Source organism: Camelus ferus, chromosome 19, assembly GCF_009834535.1.
Source record: "Camelus ferus isolate YT-003-E chromosome 19, BCGSAC_Cfer_1.0, whole genome shotgun sequence".
In the NCBI taxonomy this organism is placed as follows: Eukaryota; Metazoa; Chordata; class Mammalia; order Artiodactyla; family Camelidae; genus Camelus; species Camelus ferus.
In genome coordinates this window covers 6,248,140-6,271,716 of record NC_045714.1, presented here as the reverse complement: position 1 = coordinate 6,271,716, position 23,577 = coordinate 6,248,140, and the positions used below count along the sequence as shown (strand labels likewise).

Here is a 23,577-nt window from a genome sequence, read left to right as displayed (position 1 = left end):
CTCCCAACTCCGGAGCCTGCTCCCCACCCTTAAGGAAAAGGCCACAGGCCGGGCCCCCATCAGGGTTTCTTCCCGACCTTGCTTGGTTCTGTGATGGTAAGAAATGGCGGTAGAGACTGGAAGGAAAAGAGGAAAGGAGGGTGGGAGGCCAGCGACCCTAAAAAGCCGGCTCTGCGGCGGCGCCCTCTCCTGGGCGGTGCCCTCCAACCCAAACCCCAGCAAAAGTGCCACTCCTACCAATTCCGAGGCGAGGCGTCGCTCCCAGCCGGCGGCCTGTGCCGAACGCGGGGACCCCAGAACCCGGTCCGAGTGCCCTGCGTCGATTGGGGTGCGGGCACCTGAGCCACCGGGACTCCGGGGCCTGAAGGGAAAGGCGCCTGGTGCTGCACGTGCTGTCCCTAAGAAGTTGACGCTGCAAGGGCTGTGCAGTCCCTGGCCCTCAGTGGCAGGAGGGGCCCAAGGGCAAAGGCGCACTTGGACCTCCAGGAAAAAGCACTGAACTGGGCGCGTGGGCCCCATAATGTCGAAGCGCGTGGCTCGCGAGGCCCCGGGGCAGCGGAGCGTGGGGACTTTACGTGGCATGTTGGAGCGCGGGGCAGTGGCGCCAGGGGTCCGGAACCAGCGGGGCACTTGAAGCGCCAAGGGAAGCACGTGACACGGCGCGCGACCCCAGGAGGCCGGCGCGCGGCGCGTCGCGTGCAGCCCGAGGGCAGCGGAGCACGGGGAGCACGAGGGCGAGGGCGGGCGGGGCAAGGGGGAGAGGGGAGCGGCGGAGGCGCCAGCCGGGGCTCGGCGAGGCGCCCGGCGGTACACTGCGCATTCGAGGTGCCGGGTCCGGCGCTGGGCCGCCCGGACGCCCCGGGCCCGCTCCGCGCGGCTCCCCGCGCCCCCCGCCGCCGCCGCCGCCGCCGCCGCCCGCGCTCCCCGCCCCGCTCGCCGCCCCTCCCTCCGGCCCGCCTCCCGCCCCGCTCCCTCCCTCCTTCCTCGGCGGCGGCGGCGGCGGCGGCTCGGCGCTCCCCGCGCACTCGGAGCCCGGTGGGGACCGGGAGGCAGAGGCAGGTGGCCGCGGGGCCGAGCGCCGGGGCTGAACGGGGCCCGGGGGCCGAAGTTTGCCGGCGGCTCCGGGAGACGGCGCGACCGGCTTCCAGCCCCTGACTGCGACTTCACCGGGACCCGCCGGCAGCCGGGGAACGGGAGCCGCGGCCCGGCCAACTCGGCTGAGGGGACGCCGTGACGCGAACTTGAGGTGGGAACTTGGCGCGCTGCAGCCTCGCCAGGTGCCGCCGGGCGGGCGGACTCTGGCTCGGGGGGGGGGGAGGGGGAGTTGCACGTGTCCGTGGCCCCGGCTTCCCCGGGGGGACCCCGAAAGCCGACGAGGGCAGCGGCTGAGGCCACCGAGGACCCGGCAGCAGCTGTGGGCTGCGGCGTGGAGTGCGTTCGCCATGGTCACGGTGCCGGTCCAGCTTCTGTGCTTCCCGGGGGTCCCCGGGGTACGAAGTGACAGGGCGGGGGGAGGTCACCTCCTGGCTGTGGCAGACGTTTCTCACGGCCTCTCGGGAGGATCCTGGGAGGAGGGAGTGTTGGGAGGAGGTGGTAGAGGGGCGTCTGTCACTGGTTCATTCACTCCTTAGGCACATGATGGAGCATCCCATCAGTGGGCTTTATTGACTCACTCATTACTGCCACAAACTTTTATTGAGCGCCTACTGTGTGCTAGGCGCTGGGGACTCCGAGAAAGCTCTGTTCACGGAGGGTAAGGTCGCTTCCTCAGCCTTCAGGGCTTCCCTACCCCAAGGGGCTCAGCCTGGATAGACTGGAATCTTTGGGTGAGGAAGGAAAAGAGAGAAGTTCATTCATTCATTCATTCATTCATCCATGGATTGGATAAAGATTGGTTGAGCACCTACTATGTGCAGCTCACCACACCAAGTGCCCAGCGTTCATTATTTCGTTCATTGAACAGTTAGTGAGGCCCTGTGCTGGGGAGAGAATTGTGAAAGAGAGGGATGGGATGGGGGCGGGATAGGATGGAAGCTGGCTTGCAGCTTGGAAAGCAGCCCCCATGTGCATAAGCAGGTCACTGGACAGGTTGCAGAATGGCCTTTCCTCGGTTCATCTACTGCATTCATTCTCAAGGGGAGGGGGGAGGCTGGAATAGGTTGTTAGATAAGAAGAAAAGGTCTTTAGAAAACTCCTTAGGAGGTGGGCAATAATGGGGAAGGCGTTGAGAAACACTGATCTTTCTAATGAGGGCAGGCTCCCACCAATGGGGTGTATTAGTTAAGTTGTCCATTCAGCAGGCATTTACTTAAGCTATTCTTAAGCTCAGAAAGGGTGTCTGGCACCAAAGTCACCAAGGTGAATGAGAGAGATGCAGAGACCCCCTTTGCTGACACCTTGAGATCAATGCAGGGAAGGTGAGAGGAGGGAGCAGGAACTGCTCTGATTCATTGTGTGTGTTGGACAGGAGTGGGGGCTGCTCCTGATTCTGTGAATCTAAGCAGAGGTTTAGTCTCTAGGGTGTGTTTGATACCCACACACACATGACTGCAATCAGAGACACTTTGGGGAGCCTCGCCAGAGCAAGGAAAGTTTGGTTCTGCTGGAGATTCGGGCCCAGTGCTGGAGCCAAGGGAGGGGCCAAGGCATGCCAGCTTTCTTGAGTAGACTTCTCAGGACCTGTCAGATCTAAGCCTGACCTGCAAGTTCTCTGTCTTGGAGCTCAGAGGCACCTGCTGAGCAGGGAGGGAGGGAAGGTGTGCTTGAAGACAGGTGAGGATGGCCCCTGGGGGTTGCCCTCATCACTCACGCCCTAAGCCAGCCCATTCCAGTGGAAAGATGTCTGTCTTGGGACACACTCCAAACCCACAGGGGTCCGTGAGTGTACTGGAAAAAGACAACCTCGATTATGTACCAAGGATTGATTGAGAACCCAGGCTGGGGGAGTCCTGGACTCTGAATGGGGCAGATCTGGGGGCTAGGGTCCCGTCCCACTGCCATTTTGAATTCTCTGCACCAGACACACAGCTGGGCTCTGGCAAGATGTGAGGGGGTTGCCCCAGGGAACAAAAGAGCAGAGAGATGTGTCCTGGGTGCAGGGCTAAGAGACTCAAGCTGGGACTGAGGAATTAACCTCCAAGACCCCTAAAAGGTGTCTTGACTGGGCTGTCCTTTCTCCACATCCCCTTTCCGAATGTGAGGAAGAGACAAGATTTCCGGTTGCCAAAGATATAGAGATCTGGGAATCTACTCTTGGTTGACTCATTAAACCCAGAGATGGAGCCCCAGGGTGGAAAATGGCGGCTTGGAGAAGCCACTCTAAATAGAATTAATAAAAAGGGAAAGGCAAGTCTAGCTGCAAGCACTCAACCACCATTGGCCACTTCTGTTCTAGAGCAGAAGTCTAACAAAATCAGAGCCTACAGTGAATGCGCTACAGAGAGGAGCTGACTGGTGCCTCAGCTTCTCCCCTGCTCTGTGGGGACTGCCTCACACCTGCCTCCGGGGGCAGGGGGCACAACCCCTCTCTCCCTCCTTCCCCCCTCCCTTCCCGCCCTGCTCAGCACAGTCACTGCAGCCTTAACACTTCCTAAGGAAAAAGAAACGAGGGACTGTTTAAGCAAGTGTCCCCTTCCTGCTCCCCCAGGGTCCTCACTGCTCCCCAAGCCTGTTCTCAAATTGGAGGCTGCAAGGAGGCAAACAGGCTCCCACCCCAAAGCACCTCCTGGTGCAAGGCAAACGTGCACGTGGTGTTATCTTGCCAGGAACAGAGCAGGGAGGCTCCCCAGTCTGCCTCTGTCTTCTTTATGGGGGCGGGGGGGGGACTCTGGCATGTTCTCTCTTTGGGAGCAGGTGGGGGAAGGAGGAAAGAACCCAGCTCCCAGCAAATATATTTCCCCTTACCCAGTGACTGGCGCCCCAGCTCACAGGAAGGAGGACTGAGGTCCAGCATGGCTGGATTGTAACAAGGGTGTACAGGAGGTAGTCAGGAAAGACAGATTCTGCACCCGGGCACAGCATCTCACAGAGAGCCAGCATGCCAGGACCTGGGCCAGCCTAATGGCTGGATCCGTTTTGATTAACGTTTTAATTGAGGATTAATGTGGCATGACCCGCCTCTGAGTCAGCCCAGCCAGGAGCCCTGGCCCTGACGGATGAAGCTGCACAGACAGGGGAAGGGCTGTATGGAGAGGTGATGGGTCCCCGCGACACTCGCTCCAAGTCAGGGAATGATACAGGTTGGCCAGTGTGGTGGGAGAGAAAGGAGCCAAAGCCCATGGAGCTCAGGAGAGAAATGCCTTTTTTTTCTTCTTAAGAAAGTTGCATTGCACGTGATTAGTTTCCCGCTGCCACATGTTACCACCAGTTTAGTGGCGTAAAGCAACACGAATGTATTACCTTCAGTTTGGGGGAATGGAAGTCCAAATGGGTCTCATCAAGGGGTCGGCAGGGCTGTGTTCCTTCTGGGGGAGCATCCGTTTCTTTGCCTTTTCCTGCATCCTTGGCTCCTGGCTTCACGTCACTCCAACCTCTGCTTCTGTCATCACGTCTGTTTCTCTGACTCTGATCCTCCTGCCTCCTTCTTATATGAATCCTTGTGTTTGAGCCCACCAGACAATCCCGGGTCATCTCCCCATCTCAGAATCCTTGATTTAATCACACCAGCAAAATCTCTTTCGCCGTGGAAGGTAACATATTCATGGGTTAGATTAGAACGTGGATGTCTTTGAGAAACCATTCTACGACCATAGGAGCGCGCCTCGTCAGTGTATGTTACTGATGGGGAAACTGAGGCCCAGCCGAGTGAGTGACGTGGCTTCAATGCCAAGTGAGAGGGAGAGCCAGCACTGAGGTCCAGCCGTCTGGAAGGTGTTGTCTGCTTCACATTCCTCCTCTAAGAAAGGAAATGCAAGGGGAGGGGCGAGCAGGGGAGGTGCCAAGCTTGCTGCACAGAAGCCATTCTAGCAAACAGAGCCCTTCCAACATGCCGGGCACAGCTCCAAGCGCTTAGGAGGCCAGTGCAGTGATGACCCCAGTTCCCAGTTCACAGCTGAGGACATCCAGGCACAGAGAGGTGAAGTTACTTTATTTGCATAAGGCTGCACAGCTAGTAAATGCTGAACCAGGCAGCCTGGTCCAGGGGACCACACCCTCACCCTCGCTGGTGCCTGTCTGCACCACAGGAGAGTTCTTCTGCCCAGAGACCAAAATGGCAATCCGGAACTTGACAAAACCAGGAGTTTTGTTGTTTTCTTAACTCTCTTCTTGTGCAGGTGCACAGTAGGCATAAAGATGTTTCCCCAGCTGCGGGCAATTGCCTGCTTCTCCCCGCTCCCCAAAGACTTTTCAAAAGGCTGTCCAGAGAAAATAGAGACAAGAGACCTAGTCTCTGGCTTGCTGCTGCTGGTGGGCCCCCGCCTCCCCGCCCCCAGGATCCCACGATGCAAGGAGGCATTAAGATGCAGAGTCAAAGAGGTTTGCCTGGAGTCCCACAGACCTCGATGGAGTCTGGCTTCATCACTTATCCGGAGTCAGGAGTTTTCACTTCTCAAAGCCTCAATTGCCTCATCTGTAAAATGGGGGTGTTAATAGTAATACCTGCCTCTTAGGGAAGGACGTGGGCTCGTGCAGTTAAGGCTCTTCCACAGCGCCTGCCACTTAGCGTGTAATTAAGGGAGGCTGGGATGGGTGGTGTCACAGCACTGGGAGTGGTTCGAGCGCTCTCTGCATTCCCCCCTCCCACTCAGAAGAAAGACCGAGAGCTCTGTCCTAAGGGACGGGCATAGGACTGGAAGAGTGAAGTTGAGAGAGGACAGCAGTTTGTTAAAACCCCAGAGAGACCCAAGAGGTGTTTCAGCAGTTGGGATCAGCACATAATAGTTTGTGGGACCCTACATGTCCTTGATGGGATGTGGCCACGGTGATGAGCAATCGGGTGATGGTGATCATACCTGCAACAAACCTCCGTTCACCAGATGCTCAGAACAGGCCACTTACCCCGCTTTAGAGGGAGGAAACAGGCTCAGAAGAGGGCCGGCGACTAGTGGATGCAGATGGTCGTATCAGGCTGAAGGGTTATTAGCAGCAGCAGCAGTGATGGCCAGGCAAGCCTCACTTAGACCTTCTCCCGCCCTGCTCCCCACGCCTGAGTCCTGCCCCCCTAGGCCCTGCACCCTGCCCTCAAAGTCAGATGCTGACACAGAGCAGCCTCCTTGAGGGGCAGGGGGACCTGCCCCTCAGAACTCCTGGTTTAAATGCTCTCTGGAAATGTGTACTCAGCCTCCGTCATAGCTTCTGAACATCACCTCTCTCCCAGGAGAAAGGAGAAGAAATTGCATGGGGAGTGTCAGCAGGTTGGTGGGCTCACGAAGGGGAATTTGATCCAGGCAGGCCCAGTGCAGGTTTTTCCCTCCAAGCAGAGGGTTTCCACTTCTCCAGTGAAGTTCCCCTAGCGTGGAGCCTCCCAGAACCCCAAGGAGATTTAGAAGTTGGGCCGGGGGCTCCCCACCAAAGCCCAGAGCAGCTCCTTCAGCCCTAGGCCGAAGATGGTCTGCAGGCATTCCTGGCCCCCTCCCTCCCCTTTCGCTCACACTTCAGCAGGCTCTAGTTTTCAAACATGCCAGTTCCTGGGGTCCCCCCATAGGGATTCTGATTGAGATGGTCTGGGAAGGAGCCTGGGAATCTGTATCTCTGTGGAATCCAGGGAGATTCAGAACCTGGTGGCTTGATTGTTTCCATGCTCTTCTTTTTCTTTTTTTTAAAACCTGGACTAAAACCCAGAGTGGGCTAACCACACTCTGTACTTCCTACCTACCACTCTTCATCACTGGCCTGTGCCAGGCCGTCTTATTCATTGTCCCCTGCATTCCGGTCCCCGAGCTTATTCCCCTTCCCCGCACCCCCCCAGGCACCCTCCCTGTGGTTGATACAGATCCTTACACGTGCTTGAGTCTTTGTAAAATATGTCATGTTGTGTGTGTGTTCATTTACATAAATAGCATAGTGCTATAAACTTCTGTTTCATTTTCCACTCGGCACCATGCTTCTAAGATCTAAATGTGTTGCTAAACCTACATCTAGTCCGTTGCTTCTAATTCCTGCGCAACCTACAGGAGTCCGCCATCTGCATCTGCCGCAGCTCTCCTGTTCATGTCCCCCCGGGCTGGACACTAGGGGACCTGCTAGCACCAAAGCAACACAGGATGCACGTTCTTGTACCTTGTTCCTCGCTTGGACCTGAGTCTCCAGAAGCAGATCCTGAGTCAAGGATCTAAGTGCCAGTAATATATTATGGACAATGTCTATCACAACCCCTGCAGACCCGGGTCTGGGGAATATAGGAGTGGGGTTCCTGGGTCTTAAGGCACCAATATCCTTCGTTCCCCTCAGTATCCCTGATGGCTTTCCTGGAGGCCAAACCAGACAGCACTCCCTCCAGCATCGGGCTCTAAGGGTCAGACAGTGCTGGGTTCCAGTCCCGCTGGATCAGGTCAAGAAAGGAGTCACCCTTGGCTGATAGAGGGGAATGACAGACCTCCCACCATAGCTAATAATAGCAGAGCAGGCCTGTGGAGGGTCCACTGTGGGGCAGGCATTGGGCCAAGCCCATTACCCATGTCAGCTGCTTTAGTCCTCACCATAACTCAAGGAGATAAGAGCCATTCATATCCCCATTTTATAGACAAGGAAACTGCATCTCAGAGACAGGACAGGACTTGTCCAAAGTCACAGAGTGACTGGCCTTGGACCCTGGTCTCCTGATTTCAGAACCGGGGGCCCTTCTGCTTCTCCAGTGTGGGGTCATCAGTAAGCTGCCCCCTGAGCTGGAGGACAACCAGCTTTTTCTCAGCACCCCCTGTAGCAGATCACCCCTGTAGCAGATCACCACAGACGGAGTGGATTAAACCAACACAAGCTTACTACCTCACACTGCTGGAGAACAGAGGTCTAGCAGGGGGCTCACAGGGCTAAAATAAAGGTGTGGGCAGGCTGTGTTCTTTTCTGGAGGGTCTCGGGGAGAGTCCATTCTTTGCCTGTCTCAGCATCTTGAGGCTGCTGGCTTTCCTTGGCTCGAGGCCCCTTCCATCTTCAAAGCCAGCATTGGCCAGTCGGGCCTTTCTCAGAGCATTGCATCACTCTGGGACACTCTCCTGCCTCTCTCCGCCATCTTTTAGGGACCCTTGTGGTGACATAGGCCCCCAGAGAATCCAGGAAAATCTCCCCACCTCCAAAGAAGCTGAGTAGCAACTTTACTTCCATCTGTAACCTTGATTCCTCCCTGTCACATAATCTAACATATTCACAGGTTCCAAGGATTAGGGTCAGGACATGGACATCTTTTGGTCGGGGTTAGGGTGGGGGGGAGAGGCATTACTCTGCTGACCATACCCCCCAGTAGTGTCTACCTGCACCCCCACTTGGGCCTGGGGTGGAGGGCAGCTTCAGCGGGGAAGTGGGCACTGGGCATGGGGGACACTGGCCTCTGGGCTTCACCACATCTCTGCTAGCCTGACCCTCCTGCCTTCTCCAGCTCAGCCAGGTCAAAGCTACCAGCTAATACCACCGTGTCCCCTCCAACACACGTAATCATCAGGTCAGCTGTGGTGGTCTGACACAATCCATCTGTCCATCCATGTGCGAGGCCCCCATCCCTGCTCTCTTTTTGAGATTTGCCCCCACCTTCTCCTGTCCATCATCCCACCACCTGGAAAGACTGCCTCTAGCTCAAGCCTCATCATGGCGCCACCTATCTGCCAGCTGGGTGAATGGCACCACTGGAATCCTAGCATCCTTGCCTTTCCCCCTCGCCCGCCACACTCCAGTCCTGCAGCAAATCCTATCAGCTCTTCCTCCGAAGTCCATCCTGAATCCACGCAATTCTCCAGACCCCTCCACTGGTCTAAATCTCGATGGTCTCTTTCCAGAATGACTAGAGGGGCTTCCAGCCAGGTCTCCCCAGCCCACTCTGACTCTTCTCCTGAGGATGCCTCACCCACGTAGAATAAACCCCAGCCCCATCTGGCTCGTGCCAACCTCCCCACGCTCATCTTCTCCCACCCTCCCCTCACCCACTCATCCTGGCCACTCGGCCTTCCCTTTGGTCTTTGACCATCCAAGCCCATCCCCAGACTGGGGAGCAAGCTCTTCCCACTCCCTCCACCTGAGACACACTCCCCAAGGTCCTCCCAGGGCTGGCTCTGCCCCAGGGTCCCTTCCTCTGAGAAGCCCTCCTGGGCCTCTCCAGCTAACACTGACCCCCAGTCATTTCCCATCCGTCACCTCGTTCTGTTGCCTTCACAACACTGCCTACAGCGTGAAATGATCTCCCCCAGTAGAAGGTCACGTCCGTGAGGACAGGGACTGGGTCTGTCTCGTCCTCTACTGTGCCTCCAGACCTAGCCCATCCGACACGTGGTAAGTGTTGAATGAATGAATGACAGCTCCCTCAGGACTCCTCCTCTTCCTCATCCCCACCATCACAGCCCCTTTCTCCAATGGCTTCCTTGTCCCCAGCAGACATACAGACCCTCAGAGGCAAAATCACTAAATTCCACCACGCTCTAGAACTGACGGACCTAACACTACAGGGAAAATTAAAAAGATCAGCCTTTTTGTGAGGGTGTCAGGCTAGGTGAAAAGTAGCATTATTTTCCAGAAGCAGGACTCCGGAGCCTGCCTGACCTATGAGCATGCAGAGCCTTCGCCCCACACCTGTCAGACCGGGCAACCCCTAGACCAGAGGCTCGGGAGAAGTGTGCCCATCCTTCATTTAGTAAACTCCAGCCTCTGGGCCTCCCTCCCCAGGGACCTCTGGCCCCCCGTGTACAAGCAGCCTGAACAAAGCATGCTTTTCCTCTCCTCTCCTTACCAAACAGTCTCCTGAGACAGGAGAACTTTCCAAGCAGGAGGCCGAGGCTTTAACTCACACAGGTAACAAGAGAAATAAATGAGGAGTCGTTAATCCCTCCAGCGGAAAGCAAGGAGGGTTGAAAGGAGAAAATCCTGCAAGGAAAGAGGTGATTACAGGTGGAGGGGGTTCACCAGAGCGCCCCGGGGCTTGCAGGATGAGAGGAGTGTGTCTGCCTCCATCATCGTTCTTGCCAAACAGAATGTCGGATTTTTTTTTTTTTTTTTTTGGTTTGGTTTTGTTTTTTTTTTTTTATCTCTTGTCTTTGGTGGCAAAGATAAAGCAGCAAAGCTCAAAAGCAGTAGCACTAACATGAAGTGCCTAAAAGCGATCCTTCTCCGAGGGATTCTGGCAGGCTTTGCCTGAGGAGATGAGTTCCAATTTTAGGTGAAGTTAAAAAACACTCTTAAAGCTTTAAAATCAAATCATCTTTCTTCAAACACAGGTGTACCCTAGTTTTCCAAAACCTGATCTGTGAAACTGTAGCTTTCCCCAAAGCTGAACGAGTGGAGGGGTGTTTGCTTTTGTAAAAGAATTTCTGTTAGGAAGGAGCCCCTTTGGAATTTGGAAACCTCTGTGGCTCCTGTTAAACACTGTTTCTCATCCACGCAAGGGTGTGTGTGTGTGTGTGCGTGCGTGTGTGTCCCCTGGACACGTCCATAGCACAGATGGACACTCAGGGTTTCCATTTGGAATTGGTAGACTTTGCTGGTACCACCTGCATCCATGGGGGATGGATGGTGAGTTTTTTTTAAAGCAAAGTATTAGAGTCCTTTTCTGTGGATCATCTTAATTCTGGAGAGTTCTGTTGCTGTAGTCTGGGGGTCTCAAACTGAAATGCCTCCAGGAGCCAGAAAGGAAACATACATGAGACCATACATAGAGGGGGGTGTTGGAAAGACACCAAGGCAGGGTGGGAACTGTGGCAGGTTGCAGCAGGCATGCCCAGCCTAAAAGGGGAACTCAGTTCTCAGCTGGAATTTAAGCCAAATTACCAGATCATCTGATTTCTCAAGATAAATGAATTTTTTCATGAAATTTCTCCATTTTCAGAATCTTCTCCAAGCCGGGCAAAATATTTGTGAACCAAATGCAGCCCACAAACTATTAATGAATAAGCCGTCTCATCCTAGTAGCACAAACCCTTAGCTTTGAGGGTTGGGAAGGAAGAAGTCTGTGTAAGCTGATATTTTGACCTCGGTTTCTCAGAAGTGCCCCCACCGTGTTGGCCTCCCCGACAGGAAATGGACTCATTTGTCGAGCACTTGGCGCTTTTCTGCTGCTGGGCACAGGGACTGAGAGATGAAAAAAGCACTTTCCTCCCCCAGGGAGCCAGCAGTCTCCTGAAGGAGCCTGGCTGGCACACAGACAATTCTGAAACAGGGTGGCAAGTAGAGTGAAGATTTATAGGGGTGGGGATGACTCTTGATTTAGCTGGAAGAGCCAAGGAAGGCTTCCTGGAGGAGTGAGCGTGCCTGCCCAATTCACTCCTGTAGCCTCAGGATGATGTTTGCTGAGATATGAGCAAACACAGCACTGTTGTGATCACTGTGCATTTTTGGGGGCACTGTCTCTTATTTATGGCAAGTGATATCAGTTTTCCACGTATGGAAGGAATGCAAGGTGTCCCTTTGTGTTAAATACTATTAGTAACAGTAGACAGCAAATACTGAGTATCTCCCATGGCCCAGCCACTGCTTATGTACATAATTCAGTGAGTCCTCTCAGTAATCCTATGAAGTAGGTCATGTGGTTATACCTGTATTACAGATGAGGACATTGAAACACATTAAGGTTGAGTAACTTAACCAAGCCACATGGCTCCAAAGTCTGCATGTATAACCACAACACCAGAGCTTCTCTGCCTTGGCACTGTGGACGCCGGGGCCTGAGTCTGGCATGTGCATCATAGCATTTTTGGCAGCAGCTTCATCCCCTGTCTGCTCAATGCCAGTAGCATCTACCAGTCATGACAACCAAAAATGCCTGCAGACATTGCCACATGTCCCCCTGGCTGAGAACTACTGGTCTACACTAAACTGCTTTCAAAACTAAATAAATACCAAAAACGTTAGGCAAACAAAGTGCTAAGTAGATAACAGTACAGATATTGCATGACGGTCCACTAGGTTGTCAGCTCTGTGGGGTCAGGGACCACGTCTGCTTCTGTACATGGCTGTGAACCCCCAGTACTCAGTGCCTGGCCCCTAGTAGCACCCAGTGTATTTCTGTGGTGTGAGGGGTGTGGTGTAAGTGATGTGGAGGAACCGTGACGTTTGGGAGATGCTGAATGACAGTGTTGCTGTCTTCACTCTTCAGTGAATATCTTAGCTCGAGCTGCTGTAACAAAACACCTGGGCTGGGTCACTTCCGCAGCAGGCATTTACTGCTCACAGCCCTGGAGGCGGGGAGTCCGGGATAAGGGTGCCATGTGGTCGGTTCTGATGAGGGCTCTCTTCCTGGCTTGCTGACAGCCACCTTCTCACTGTGCCCTCACGTGGTGGAGAGAGAGCGAGCTCCATGTCTCTTCTGCTCCTTATAAGGGCACTAATGCCACCATGGGGCGCCACCTTCATGACTTCGTGGAAACCCAATCTCCAAAGGCCCCACCTCTTAATAGCATCCCATTGGAGGTTAGGGCTTCCCCCTGTGAATTGGGGGGAATACAATTGAGCCCGTCGCAGCAAATGCCTGCAGAGTCAGCACTGTCCGCTGAGACTCGGGAATCACTGAGGATCTTTCCCCTCTTCTCCCCGCCAGGCCTGAGAGGGATGTGAAGGCCCAAAATGACCCTCTTACCGGGAGACAACTCTGACTACGACTACAGCGCGCTGAGCTGCGCCTCCGACGCCTCCTTCCACCCGGCCTTCTTCCCGCAGAGCCAGTCGCTCAAGGGCGTCTTCTACCGCCGGGCCCAGCGGCTGCGGCCGCAGGACGAGCCCCGCCAGGGCGGCCAGCCCGAGGACCGCAGGCGGCAGATCATCATCAACGTGGGTGGCATCAAGTACTCGCTGCCCTGGACCACGCTGGAGGAGTTCCCGCTGACACGGCTGGGCCAGCTCAAGGCCTGCACCAACTTCGACGACATCCTCAACGTGTGCGATGACTACGACGTCACCTGCAACGAGTTCTTCTTCGACCGCAACCCGGGGGCCTTTGGCACCATCCTGACCTTCCTGCGCGCAGGCAAGCTGCGGCTGCTGCGGGAGATGTGCGCCCTGTCCTTCCAGGAGGAGCTGCTCTACTGGGGCATCGCCGAGGACCACCTGGACGGCTGCTGCAAGCGCCGCTACCTGCAGAAGATCGAGGAGTTCGCGGAGATGGTGGAGCGGGAGGACGAGGAGGACGCGCTGGACAGCGAGGACCCCGACAGCGAGGGCCCAGCGGAGGGCGAGGGCCGCCTGGGCCGCTGCATGCGGAGACTGCGCGACATGGTGGAGAGGCCGCACTCGGGGCTGCCCGGGAAAGTGTTCGCCTGCCTGTCAGTGCTCTTTGTCACTGTCACCGCCGTCAACCTCTCCATCAGCACCTTGCCCAGCCTGAGGGAGGAGGAGGAGCAGGTAAGAGCCCGCAGCTGTGTGCGGGGAGGCTGGCTGCAGCCAGGGAAGGTCTCCGAGGACAGGAACTAAACGGTCTGTGAGATCACTCTCATCCCAGAAGTCCACATCCTTCTCACCTGCACTGCCACCTCCTCCAGGAGGCCTTCCCTGACTGCACTGTCTGAGTAGCATCCTGGTCCCTCCTGACATTGTGTTTACATGGGTGTTGTCCATCTCCACATTCAAACTTGAACGGCAGGCCCATTCAGGTCAGTGCTGTGCCCCACCCTCCCCCCCAACATTGTCCAGCATGGAGGAGGCACTGGGCCACTCTGCTGAATGAATGAGTGAACGGACAATGTGATTCATGATATGACTGGCCCCAATCATATGACATAAACCAGATACCATCAAAATTAACTTCACTATCCTCCATCCTTTCTCAGCTCAACTTTCCTGATTCCTTTGTATAAAAATATCCCAGAAACATTTTCTGGGTCCTGAATATAATTTTTAATGGTAAGTATGTGTGTGCATTCAAATAGTGAGCAATTTTTTCTGTTAAATGAGAGAATACTGGTAAAGTGGTTCCTTCAGGGCCTTCCAGAGTGTGTGCTCAATTAGCACGCAGTTAGTAGGAGCCAGGAGCTGGGCGGCTGCTCGGCCTGCAGCTTACCTCCTCAGTGAGTCTTCCCACACCCTGGTATGGGAGGTGTTCACACACCCACTTGACAGATGAGAATGCTGAGGCAAAGCAGCTGGCCCAGACCCAGGTCTGACCGAGTCCAAACTCTAGCTTCTTAAACATGGACGTATGGGTCCCATGTGGTAGCCAGGGACCTCGTATAGCCCCACAGAAGGGTGTGATTTGTCCACACTGTGCTCCCGCAAATTTTGATTCGGTTGCCAACGTTTAAGAGTCATGTTTTTTTCATTTAAAAATTCAAACTCTCAGCTTCTCTTAACATTTATACAGTCAGGCCCCCAGTCCTGCACGGCAGCTGTTGGTGGGAGCTGAGTCCACGAGATGTGTGTTCCCCGGTTCAGCCTCCTTGTGTATGAGACCCTCCAGCCTTTGAGTTGGGACCCTTTCCCCCAACGTGGGGGATCTGGAAGTCTCAAGACAGGCAGAAAGGTTCAGACAGGTACCAATAGGAGAAATAGGTATGGTGATATGAACTCAACATAAATGTCATGCCAGCCAGCATTTATTGAGCACTGGCTGTGTACCCTGCATGTGCTAAGCACTTTACATGAACTCTCGGATCTAACATTAGAACAGCTCACCACGTGAGGGTTTTTCCACACACATATATTATGGAAAAAGTAGCAATAGTGTTGCATTTATAACTCACAGGGAGTCCCTGCCCCTTTTTAAAAAATACATTGAATTTTTAAAACCAGCATTGAGAAAACAGCACTCAACCAGTAAAATGAACTTTTGAGAAGCATATAGGGTAGTGATGATGGGGGCAGGGCTAGAGCCAGATGGCCTGAATTTGAATCGTACTTCATCTGGCTGTGTATCTGTAGGCAAGTTACTTAACCTCTCTGTGCCTCAGTTTCCCAAAGCATCCAAGGGGCTGTGAACAGGCTCACCGCACAGCGCTGTGAGGATTCGATGAGTGAGTCTACGGAAAGTGAGTGGACAATGCCTGGCAATGTGCAAGCAGGAAGCGCTAACTGTAAGGATGCTATGTGCCTGCCAAACGAAGAGAGGGAAGATGCTTGTCATTTGACACCTGTCTGGAAGTACCTGTATTTAGTGTAGATATCCTCTTAGTGCCAACATATGTCATCCTAATTTTATCAGGAAAATACTGATACAGCCAGTTTTATTCAACTTCTGATACTTGCTTTAAAAAAAAAAAATACCCGGCCTTTTTCAGGATTCAGTGAAAATGCCATTCTTTGACTTCATTTGGAAGACCACTGGAATTCACTTTCAGTTGAGCACATAGTTGAGTACCTTCTGTATTTAAGCACCAGAGGGCAGACAGGGTGACCAGAATGAGTCTTCCAGCTTCAAGGAGCCTCAAGTCTATTTGGGGGATGGAGAAAAGGACAGTGACACTCCAGTGACTATAAGTATGAGACACAAGCCGAGGGACTCTTGTGAGAGGCCAACCAACTGTGCTGAGGATACCTGTAGGGGACGCATTCCAGGAAGGCTTCCCAGAGGAGGGGGCTTCCTGTCCAAGAAGTCTGAGGCCTCAAAACCTCACCCATTATTAGTTCATCTTTCCAGCCTCTAATGTATTCCTAGAGAAAAGCTCTTATAGCAGGTCTGGTAGAAGCCAGCTGTGTCAAGGAACCGGCAAGATGCCCCAGGCCAGAACCGTTTCTGCCTTCCCTCTCTGCCAAAGGTCCTCTTGAAGTTGAGGTCCAAATCCACTGGGGACAGTCCACTGTCCAGATATATTGCAGACTAGAGCGACAAGCTGGCAGCCTGTGTGGCAAATGCAGCACACAAAGGTGTTTGAGTGGCCCATAGAGTGTTTTCTTTGTATTGAATTATCAAATCACGTAAAACTCAGGAGATTTCATGTAAAACTGCAGCCTCTCTTGAAAACTTCCAACCACAAGACTGAATTCACCTGGGGCAGCCATCAGGGGGCGCTGAGCAGGAGAACACCGCCTCCACCCCACCTGGCCCACCTCTCCCATTTTTCCCTTTGCCTGCCTGGCCTTGACTCAGCATCCCATCTAAGCACCAGTCTAGGGCTCTTCCATCCATCCTGGTAACAAACATGAATTGATCACCTGCCACGTGCCGGGCTTTTCCAGTCACTGGGTTCCCTAGAGCGAACAGGACACAGGCTGTCCTGCCCTGTAGGGCTACAGTTTTCTGGGGCAGGGGGGCAGGGAGTGGGATGGGGCTGAGATAGACAATAAACATGAAAAATAAGTAACTTATAAAGCGTATTAAAAGATGATGAGCATTATGAACAACCAGAGCAGGATACAGGGAATCAGGTTACTGAACAAAGGAAGAGGGGAGTTTTTAAACAGCAGGTCACACAGGGCTGCCCTGGGAAGGTGACAGGGAAGCAAAGAGCTGGAGGAAGGGAGGGCAGAGTGACGGGATGTCTAGGGGAAGAGGAATCCTGCAGGGAAGCAGAAAGTCAAGGCCGAGCTGGAGGGTGAGCCCAGGGTAATGGAGGGACAGTGAGGAGGCCCCGGGAGCTGGAGCAGGTGAGCTAGGCAGGCAGGGGGTGAGGAAGTGGGAGAGGTGGTGGCCTGGCCAGGTGTTCCCCAGGTGGAGCTTGAGCTACCTCCCTGAGCCATGGAGGATGCTCAGCAAGGAGGGGCAGGATCTGATTCTTGTTCTGAGTCCCTCTGGCTGTGTGTGCAAAAGGGACCAAAGGGACCAGGGCGCCCGGGGAAGAGGTGCCAGTTGCAGAGAGGATGGTGGCTGGATCAAGGTTGGGCCAGTGGACGTAGTGAGAATTAGTTTGATTCTGGAATCATTTTAAATGAAGAGCCAATGGGATTTTGTGAGGATTACATGAGAGGTGTCAGGATGAGGCCAGGTCTGTCCTGAGCAACCAGAAAAATGGGATTGCTGATCACTAAAAAACGAACCCACAGGTGAGTGAGTGTGCAGGCAACCAGGAGTCCAAAAAGACTAGATGGTAAATGTTCTCCAACATACACACAAAAAATGATAATCATGTGATGTGATAGAGGCATTAGCCAATGCTGTGTGATAATCATGTTGCAATATATAAATGTATCAAATCAACTAGTTGTACACCTAAAATTTGTACACTGTGTTATATGTCAATCACATCTCAATAAAAATTAATGTTAAACAGAAAGAAATCAGGAGCCATTTTGGGGACACAATGAGTTTGAGATACCTATCAGACACCCCCGGAGGCAGCCTGTCTGGGGTGTGGAGTTCAGGGTCGAGGTCTGGGCTGGAGAGAGGTTAGAAGTGGTCAGTGTCAAGATGGTGCTTCAGGCCCTGGACTGGACAGGATCACCCAGGGAGCGAGCATAACTAGAGAGAGAGGACCCATTGCTGCAGGGCAGGGACAGGCTGAGACAGGCATCGTGCCCAGACCACCTTTCACCCAGGTAGCCCAGCACCCCACCCAGGACAAAGCTCCATGCTGACCTCTCCTGTGACCTCTCCCCTCTGTCCCAGGGCCAGTGCTCCCAGATGTGCCACAACATCTTCATCGTGGAGTCCGTGTGCGTAGGCTGGTTCTCCCTCGAGTTCCTCCTACGGCTCATCCAGGCGCCCAGCAAGTTTGCCTTCCTGCGGAGCCCGCTGACGCTGATCGACATGGTGGCCATCCTGCCCTACTACATCACGCTGCTGGTGGACGGCGCCGCCGCGGGCCGCCGCAAGCCCGGCACGGGCAACAGCTACCTGGACAAGGTGGGGCTGGTGCTGCGGGTCCTGCGGGCGCTGCGCATCCTGTATGTCATGCGCCTGGCCCGCCACTCCCTGGGGCTGCAGACGCTGGGGCTCACAGCCCGCCGCTGCACCCGTGAGTTCGGGCTCCTGCTGCTCTTCCTCTGCGTGGCCATCGCCCTCTTTGCCCCGCTCCTCTACGTCATCGAGAACGAGATGGCCGATAGCCCTGAGTTCACCAGCATCCCTGCCTGCTACTGGTGGGCCGTCATCACCATGACAACTGTGGGCTATGGAGACATGGTACCCCGGAGCACGCCCGGCCAGGTGGTGGCGCTCAGCAGCATCCTCAGCGGCATCCTCCTCATGGCCTTCCCTGTGACCTCCATCTTCCACACCTTCTCCCGCTCCTACCTGGAGCTCAAGCAGGAGCAAGAGAGGGTGATGTTCCGGAGGACCCAGTTCCTCATCAAAACCAAGTCGCAGCTGAGCAGCATGTCCCACGACAGTGACATCTTGTTTGGAAGTGCCTCCTCGGACACCAGAGACAACAACTGAGCCCAGACGACACACCCCACCACAACCAGGACGCCCCCCAGCCCTGCCTGCCCTCTGTGGCCTGAAGCCATCGCCATCACTACCGAAGCCTTCAAAGGCACGTGCTGCTTCGGAGCACAGCCCTGGCATAGGAGGGACCAAGCCACACCCCAGGGAGGATGCCCCACCATCCACAGGGGGTCCCTGGTCCTCTGTGCCCAGAAGTGAAGCCCAGCACACAGCCCTGACGGCCCCTCTGCCCGCCCCAGCCCCCATACCTGTTTCCCTCATAAGGAGATGGCTTGTTCTTCCCGCCATGTAAATAACTTGCCCAGCAGAGACTTGCTCCGTGGGGCTGCCTGGAGAGAAAACACAACGGCAGCAGCTGCACGTCTGTCTTGAGTGTGGACCATGTTCAATTAAAGAAAGCTGGTGAAACAGAAAGAAAAAGCCTTCCATGGGACTCTCTTAGGAGAGGAAACTGCACCTCCCTGCAAGGCCAGCCAGTGTGGGTACCAGAAGTAAAAGGGCCTGTTTCCTTGGGTCCTTCACGCCTGGTGGGGATGGAGGAAAAGAGAGAGGGCAGAGACCTCTGGGGAAATTGCTGCTAAATACTGCAGTCCCTCGTTCTTCTTTCTCTGATTCCTCTCGCCTCTGGGCCTCTCTTTAGCCCCGTCCCGTCTCTCCCATCCGCTGTCCTCTTTTGCACCTTAAGGCCTGTATCTCAAACTTTTCCCCCAAGGCACCCCTAACAGCCAAGTGGACACCAAGTCAGCATTGCTGACTCAAAGGTGAAATCAGTTAACTATATCTTTAAAAAAAAAAAAAAAAAAAGAGTAGTGTGGATTTTTTTATTCTACTCCACATTCATTTTAATATTTGGGGAAAAAAATGCTTGAAACCATTTACCATTTACATTCACCTAAATGTAAACCTAGATTACATTAGGTTGATGCTTTGGGAGGGTGGACCACAGTGCCCTGGGCCGTCAGAGAGCACAGTCTGAAGCCCCCAAAGGCCTCCCTGCGCCACCCAAAGACCTCCAGAGCACCCTCCCGACCAGGAGCACCTCCAGACCTCGTGTAGTGTGGGTAAAGTGTGGTAGAGAGGGAACCCCAGGCCAGCCCACCAGATTTACCAGCTCGCAGGGATCAGAACCCCTCTGTGCCAGTCTGGGGAGCTTGCCTCACCCCCACGCCCATCCTCACCCTCAGATACAGCAGCACTGCTTTCTTCTTCATCCCAGCCCCCTGCTGTCTCCGTCCCGGCCCAGGCCCCTCCTCTCAGCCGGCTGCACAAAGCAAGCTGTAAAACAAATCTGACCCCCTCTCGGCCCTGCCTAAGCCCACAGCGGCATCCGTCACACTGAGAATAAAACCCAAACGCCCAGGCCTGGGCCTGCCCCCCTCTCCAGCCCCATCTCCCACCTGTCTCTCTCTTACTCACTCCACGCAGCCACGCTGACCTCCGAACTGCCCTTCTGATGCACCCAGCCCTTCACCGCCCTTCTGATGCACCCAGCCCATTCCCACCCCGGGGCGTCACACAGTCAGATCCGCCTGCCGGAAACACCCTTCCCACAGAACCCAGCGTGGCGGGCTCCTTCCCATCCCCTCGTGACCACCTCTGTATAGAATCCGCTCCAGCACCCCCACCACCGCTCTCTGTCCCAGCTTGTCTTCTCCATCCACTGATGAGCCCTGAAATTGCTTTTATTTCTCTGCTACTGACTCATGGTCCATCTCCTGCCCAAGGAGCTCCGTGCTGTCCTGGCAGGGGCTCAGCCACACAGCTCATGGCTGACTCCCAGCACCTAGCTCAGTGCCTGGCACCCGGTAGGTACTCAAACCTTGGTGGGATGAGTGAAAGAACAAAGGGAAACAAGTAAAAGGACCAGAAGGTAGAAAGGCTTTCGCTTTTAACTTGGGGCACCAGAGCTTCCGAGTACCTTTCTCTTTCCATTTCTCTCTGGGGGGAGGCGGGGCCCCCTCTGTACAGGATACACGAGGTGATGCAGAGTGGAAATAGCATCAGAGTCACGAGGGCCTCATTAAAGGCTCCCCTGACACCTGTTTCCAGTGACTCATGCCTGAAAAGTAAGTTCTCTGACTAATTAGCTCTCCGTTCCCCAGTGGGTGTCAGAGCCGTCACGATAATAACACCTTAGATTTATGGAACGCCCTTTTCTCCCCTTCCAAGTGGCTAAGAGAGACAAGAGGCAATTGAAAATGATAAACGGACAGAAATGTGACACACAAAGAAGTTTCTAATGGAGCCTTTAAAACTCAAGGAAGTGGAAGGCAAATACCCTTTGGGGTGGAGGAGGGAGCCCTGAACGGCTGTGCTGGGAGGGGAGCCCTGCCCCACCACACTGAAGGCAGAGGAGGAGCTGAGGTCACTGAGAGTCCAAGTTTATGGCATCTTGTCCAGATTCCAGTCACCGCTTGTTGCCAAGGTAGGGGCCCAGATGTGGGCACCTCTCAAGACCTCCCTTGAGAAGGGAGGGTATAGCTGAGTGGTAGAGCGCATGCTTAGCATGCACGAGGTCCATCTTCAACTTGACCATTGTGGCATTTCCACTGTTTTTTAAGCAATATGAAGTCCGATGCAGAAGCCCAGCTATACATCGGATCACATCAAGGCTGTTCTGATTGAAGTGTGGGGGCACCATTCCTCCCCCTGCACCCGTGGGGCCTCCCCATTGACCCTGGTACAGGCAGCTGACTCCTCATAGCCCGGGATGGTGAGTGAAAAGCATTGCTCTAGGTGAAACAGCAAAGCAGACCTTTCCCAAGTTTGTTTTATTTTTTAGGGCACGTGGTCATCCCCCTTCTCTGGTGATCTCAGCGCTTCCCTAAGACTTACAGTGGGGGTTTGGGAAGGCCAGAGGGCGCGGTGGAGTGCAGCCACTGAAGAGAGTCAGGGAAGGACTTTCTGAGGAGGTGACATTTAAATGGGGGCCTGGAGGAGGGGGAGGGGGCCCTCCAAGCAGAGGGGACAGCCAGTGCGAAGCCCAGAGCAGGGAAGACCCAGATGTTTCCCCAGCTGTGGAGGGAGCCTGTGGGCTCAGAAGCGTGTCCCCTTGAGGAGCATCCTTCCTCCCAGGGAGAAAATTCAGGTCTGCAAAGTAGACACTCTTTGAGCAAACATTTCCAGAGACCTTGCTCTGAACCAAGCCCTCTCAGAGCAGCTGGGGGCACAACAAACAAAAGAAACAACAGAACTGGACTCAGTCCCTGCCCCAGAGGTACTGATTACTTAATGGAGAAATAGACATGAGACTAAATATTTCTGCCCACATGGGATGATGGGGGTGCAGGCCCAGGGAGCCGTCGGAGAATCGAGGAAGACATCAGCAAAAGAAAACAAAATGTTCACTCTGATCTGCGTTTGCTAAAATGGCTTCATATATGTTTTCCTCCAGAAAAAATAAACAGTCTTCCTCGTAGCACCAGTTTGCCTAACTCCCTCTCTCTCAAACTGCTCTCCACCCAGTCCTGCTAGCTTATATCGAGGCTCTGACCACTTAACCTCCTCCAGTGGTCCAGCCCTCATCCTCTCCAATGTGGACTGTTGCTGGAGCCTCCTCCTTGGCTTCCCTGCTCTCCTGCCTCCCCTCCCATCTGTCCTCGGCACAGCAGCAGAGGGACCGTCTTGGAACACAAGTCAGATCACACTCATCCTCAGCTCAGAGTGGCCCTCCCCCAACCTGGTGACGTTCCATCCCCCTCGGTCAAAGCCAGAGTCTCTCCCGGCCCCATCTCCCTGACCTGGTCTCTTTGTCTCCTCCTCATCTCTCCTTTCAGCTAGGCCAACCTCTGTATTCAATGAACAGACCGAATACAGTCCCACCACAGGGCCTTTGCACTTGATGTTTCCGCTGCCCGGAAGACTCTTCCCTAAGATATATCCACTTGCTCCCTCTCTTCATTAGGGTCTTTACCCAAATGTCATGTAAACAGAGAGGCCAAATCTGCCCTACTCCCCGCAGCCTGTGTACGGACCACACTCCTAGCGTGCCCCCAGTACATTAACCATGGCTTTTGTTTTCTGTGTTCTGACGCTTTGATATCTGGGGCCTGCAGACCTTGGAGGGACTGTCCCTCCCAGGGACGGCCAGTTCCTAGGGATGGTAAACAACTCACCCACAAGCGTGCTTTTCAAATGCAAGCCAACCCATGCAGACCCCACACCCTCCACACCCACCATCCTCTACCTCCTTCTTCAGACTCTCACACACCAGGCCACTGTCCACCTGCCCTAACCACCCCAGGGCACGTCAGACAAACAGGGACAGCCTAGTGCCCCAGGGCCCCCTGAAATTTTTCAAACTAGCCAAACCTAAGCCTTCTTAGCCTGCCTTACCCACTCCTCCCTCGAAAACCACAATAAAGGCTATTGCTCACAGCCCCCTGTCCCTGACCCGCCCTGGTTCTTCCCCACGTGCCCCCTCCTCGTGGGAGCTGTGAGTATAACTAACTGTCTTTTCAGGGGCAGTTGTCTCCTGATCTGTTGGCCTCGCCACACCTGCATAATAATAAATTCTGTATTTTAAGAGCCCCAGCCCCTTAACCTGCTTCATCCTCCTCTCAGACCTTTATGATCACCTGACACATTATGCGTGTAATGCTCATGGGCTTCCTCTCTCCGCTAGATGGTCAGCTCCATGAGGGCAGGGACCTGCACAGCTGCGGCTCCAGCTACAACAGCACCTGGCAAATTTGCCAAATCAACAGATCTGTGAATCCCTTACTTCTATACAGAGTCCTACAAAATACATACACACATCAGCCCTGTTTGTTCGTAAGACAGTGGCATGACTCTCGTTAAAATCCATTCCTATAAACTGACACCACAATTATGGCAGGTAAATAACCCGCCCCTCCCCCCGCCCTGGTCACTTGGTGACTTCTGCTTAGAAACCACCTCTGCCATGTGAGTTCAGGCTTCCAACCATGTATTTGGTTTTCGTTTTGGCTGGGATCATTTCTAATGTTTAAATACAAAAAGGTGAGCACTGACTTTTTAATATCTTTTTTTTATTGAAGTGTAGTCAGTTTACGATGTTGTATTAATTTCTGGTGTACAGCATAGTGAATCAGTTATATATATGTGTGTATATTCCTTTTCGTGTTCTTTTTCATTACAGGCTGTTATAAGATGTAGAATATAGTGCCCTGTGCTACACAGTAGGACCTTATTGTTTAACATGTATTTCTTAATTAAAT

At 54.1% G+C, this 23,577-nt stretch overlaps 1 protein-coding gene across 1 annotated transcript; it reads left to right on the top strand.

Annotated features, from left to right (window-relative positions):
• Window positions 1-991: 991 nt before the first annotated feature.
• KCNG1 (potassium voltage-gated channel modifier subfamily G member 1) lies at window positions 992-23,201 on the top strand. Its single transcript, XM_032461380.1, has 3 exons — window positions 992-1,246; window positions 12,668-13,467; window positions 17,600-23,201. Exons 2-3 carry the CDS (start codon window positions 12,694-12,696, stop codon window positions 18,368-18,370), a joined length of 1,545 nt encoding a protein of 514 aa, XP_032317271.1. The 5' UTR covers window positions 992-1,246; window positions 12,668-12,693; the 3' UTR covers window positions 18,371-23,201.
• The last annotated feature ends 376 nt before the right edge of the window (window positions 23,202-23,577 follow it).

What these genes read in the sequence shown, in the direction of transcription:
- KCNG1 (XM_032461380.1), top strand. Translation starts at nt 12,694, where the DNA reads ATGACCCTCTTACCGGGAGACAACTCTGACTACGACTACAGCGCGCTG. An exon ending in TGAGGGAGGAGGAGGAGCAG is followed by an intron (nt 13,468 to 17,599) that starts GTAAGAGCCCGC and finishes CCTCTGTCCCAG; the next exon opens with GGCCAGTGCTCCCAGATGTG.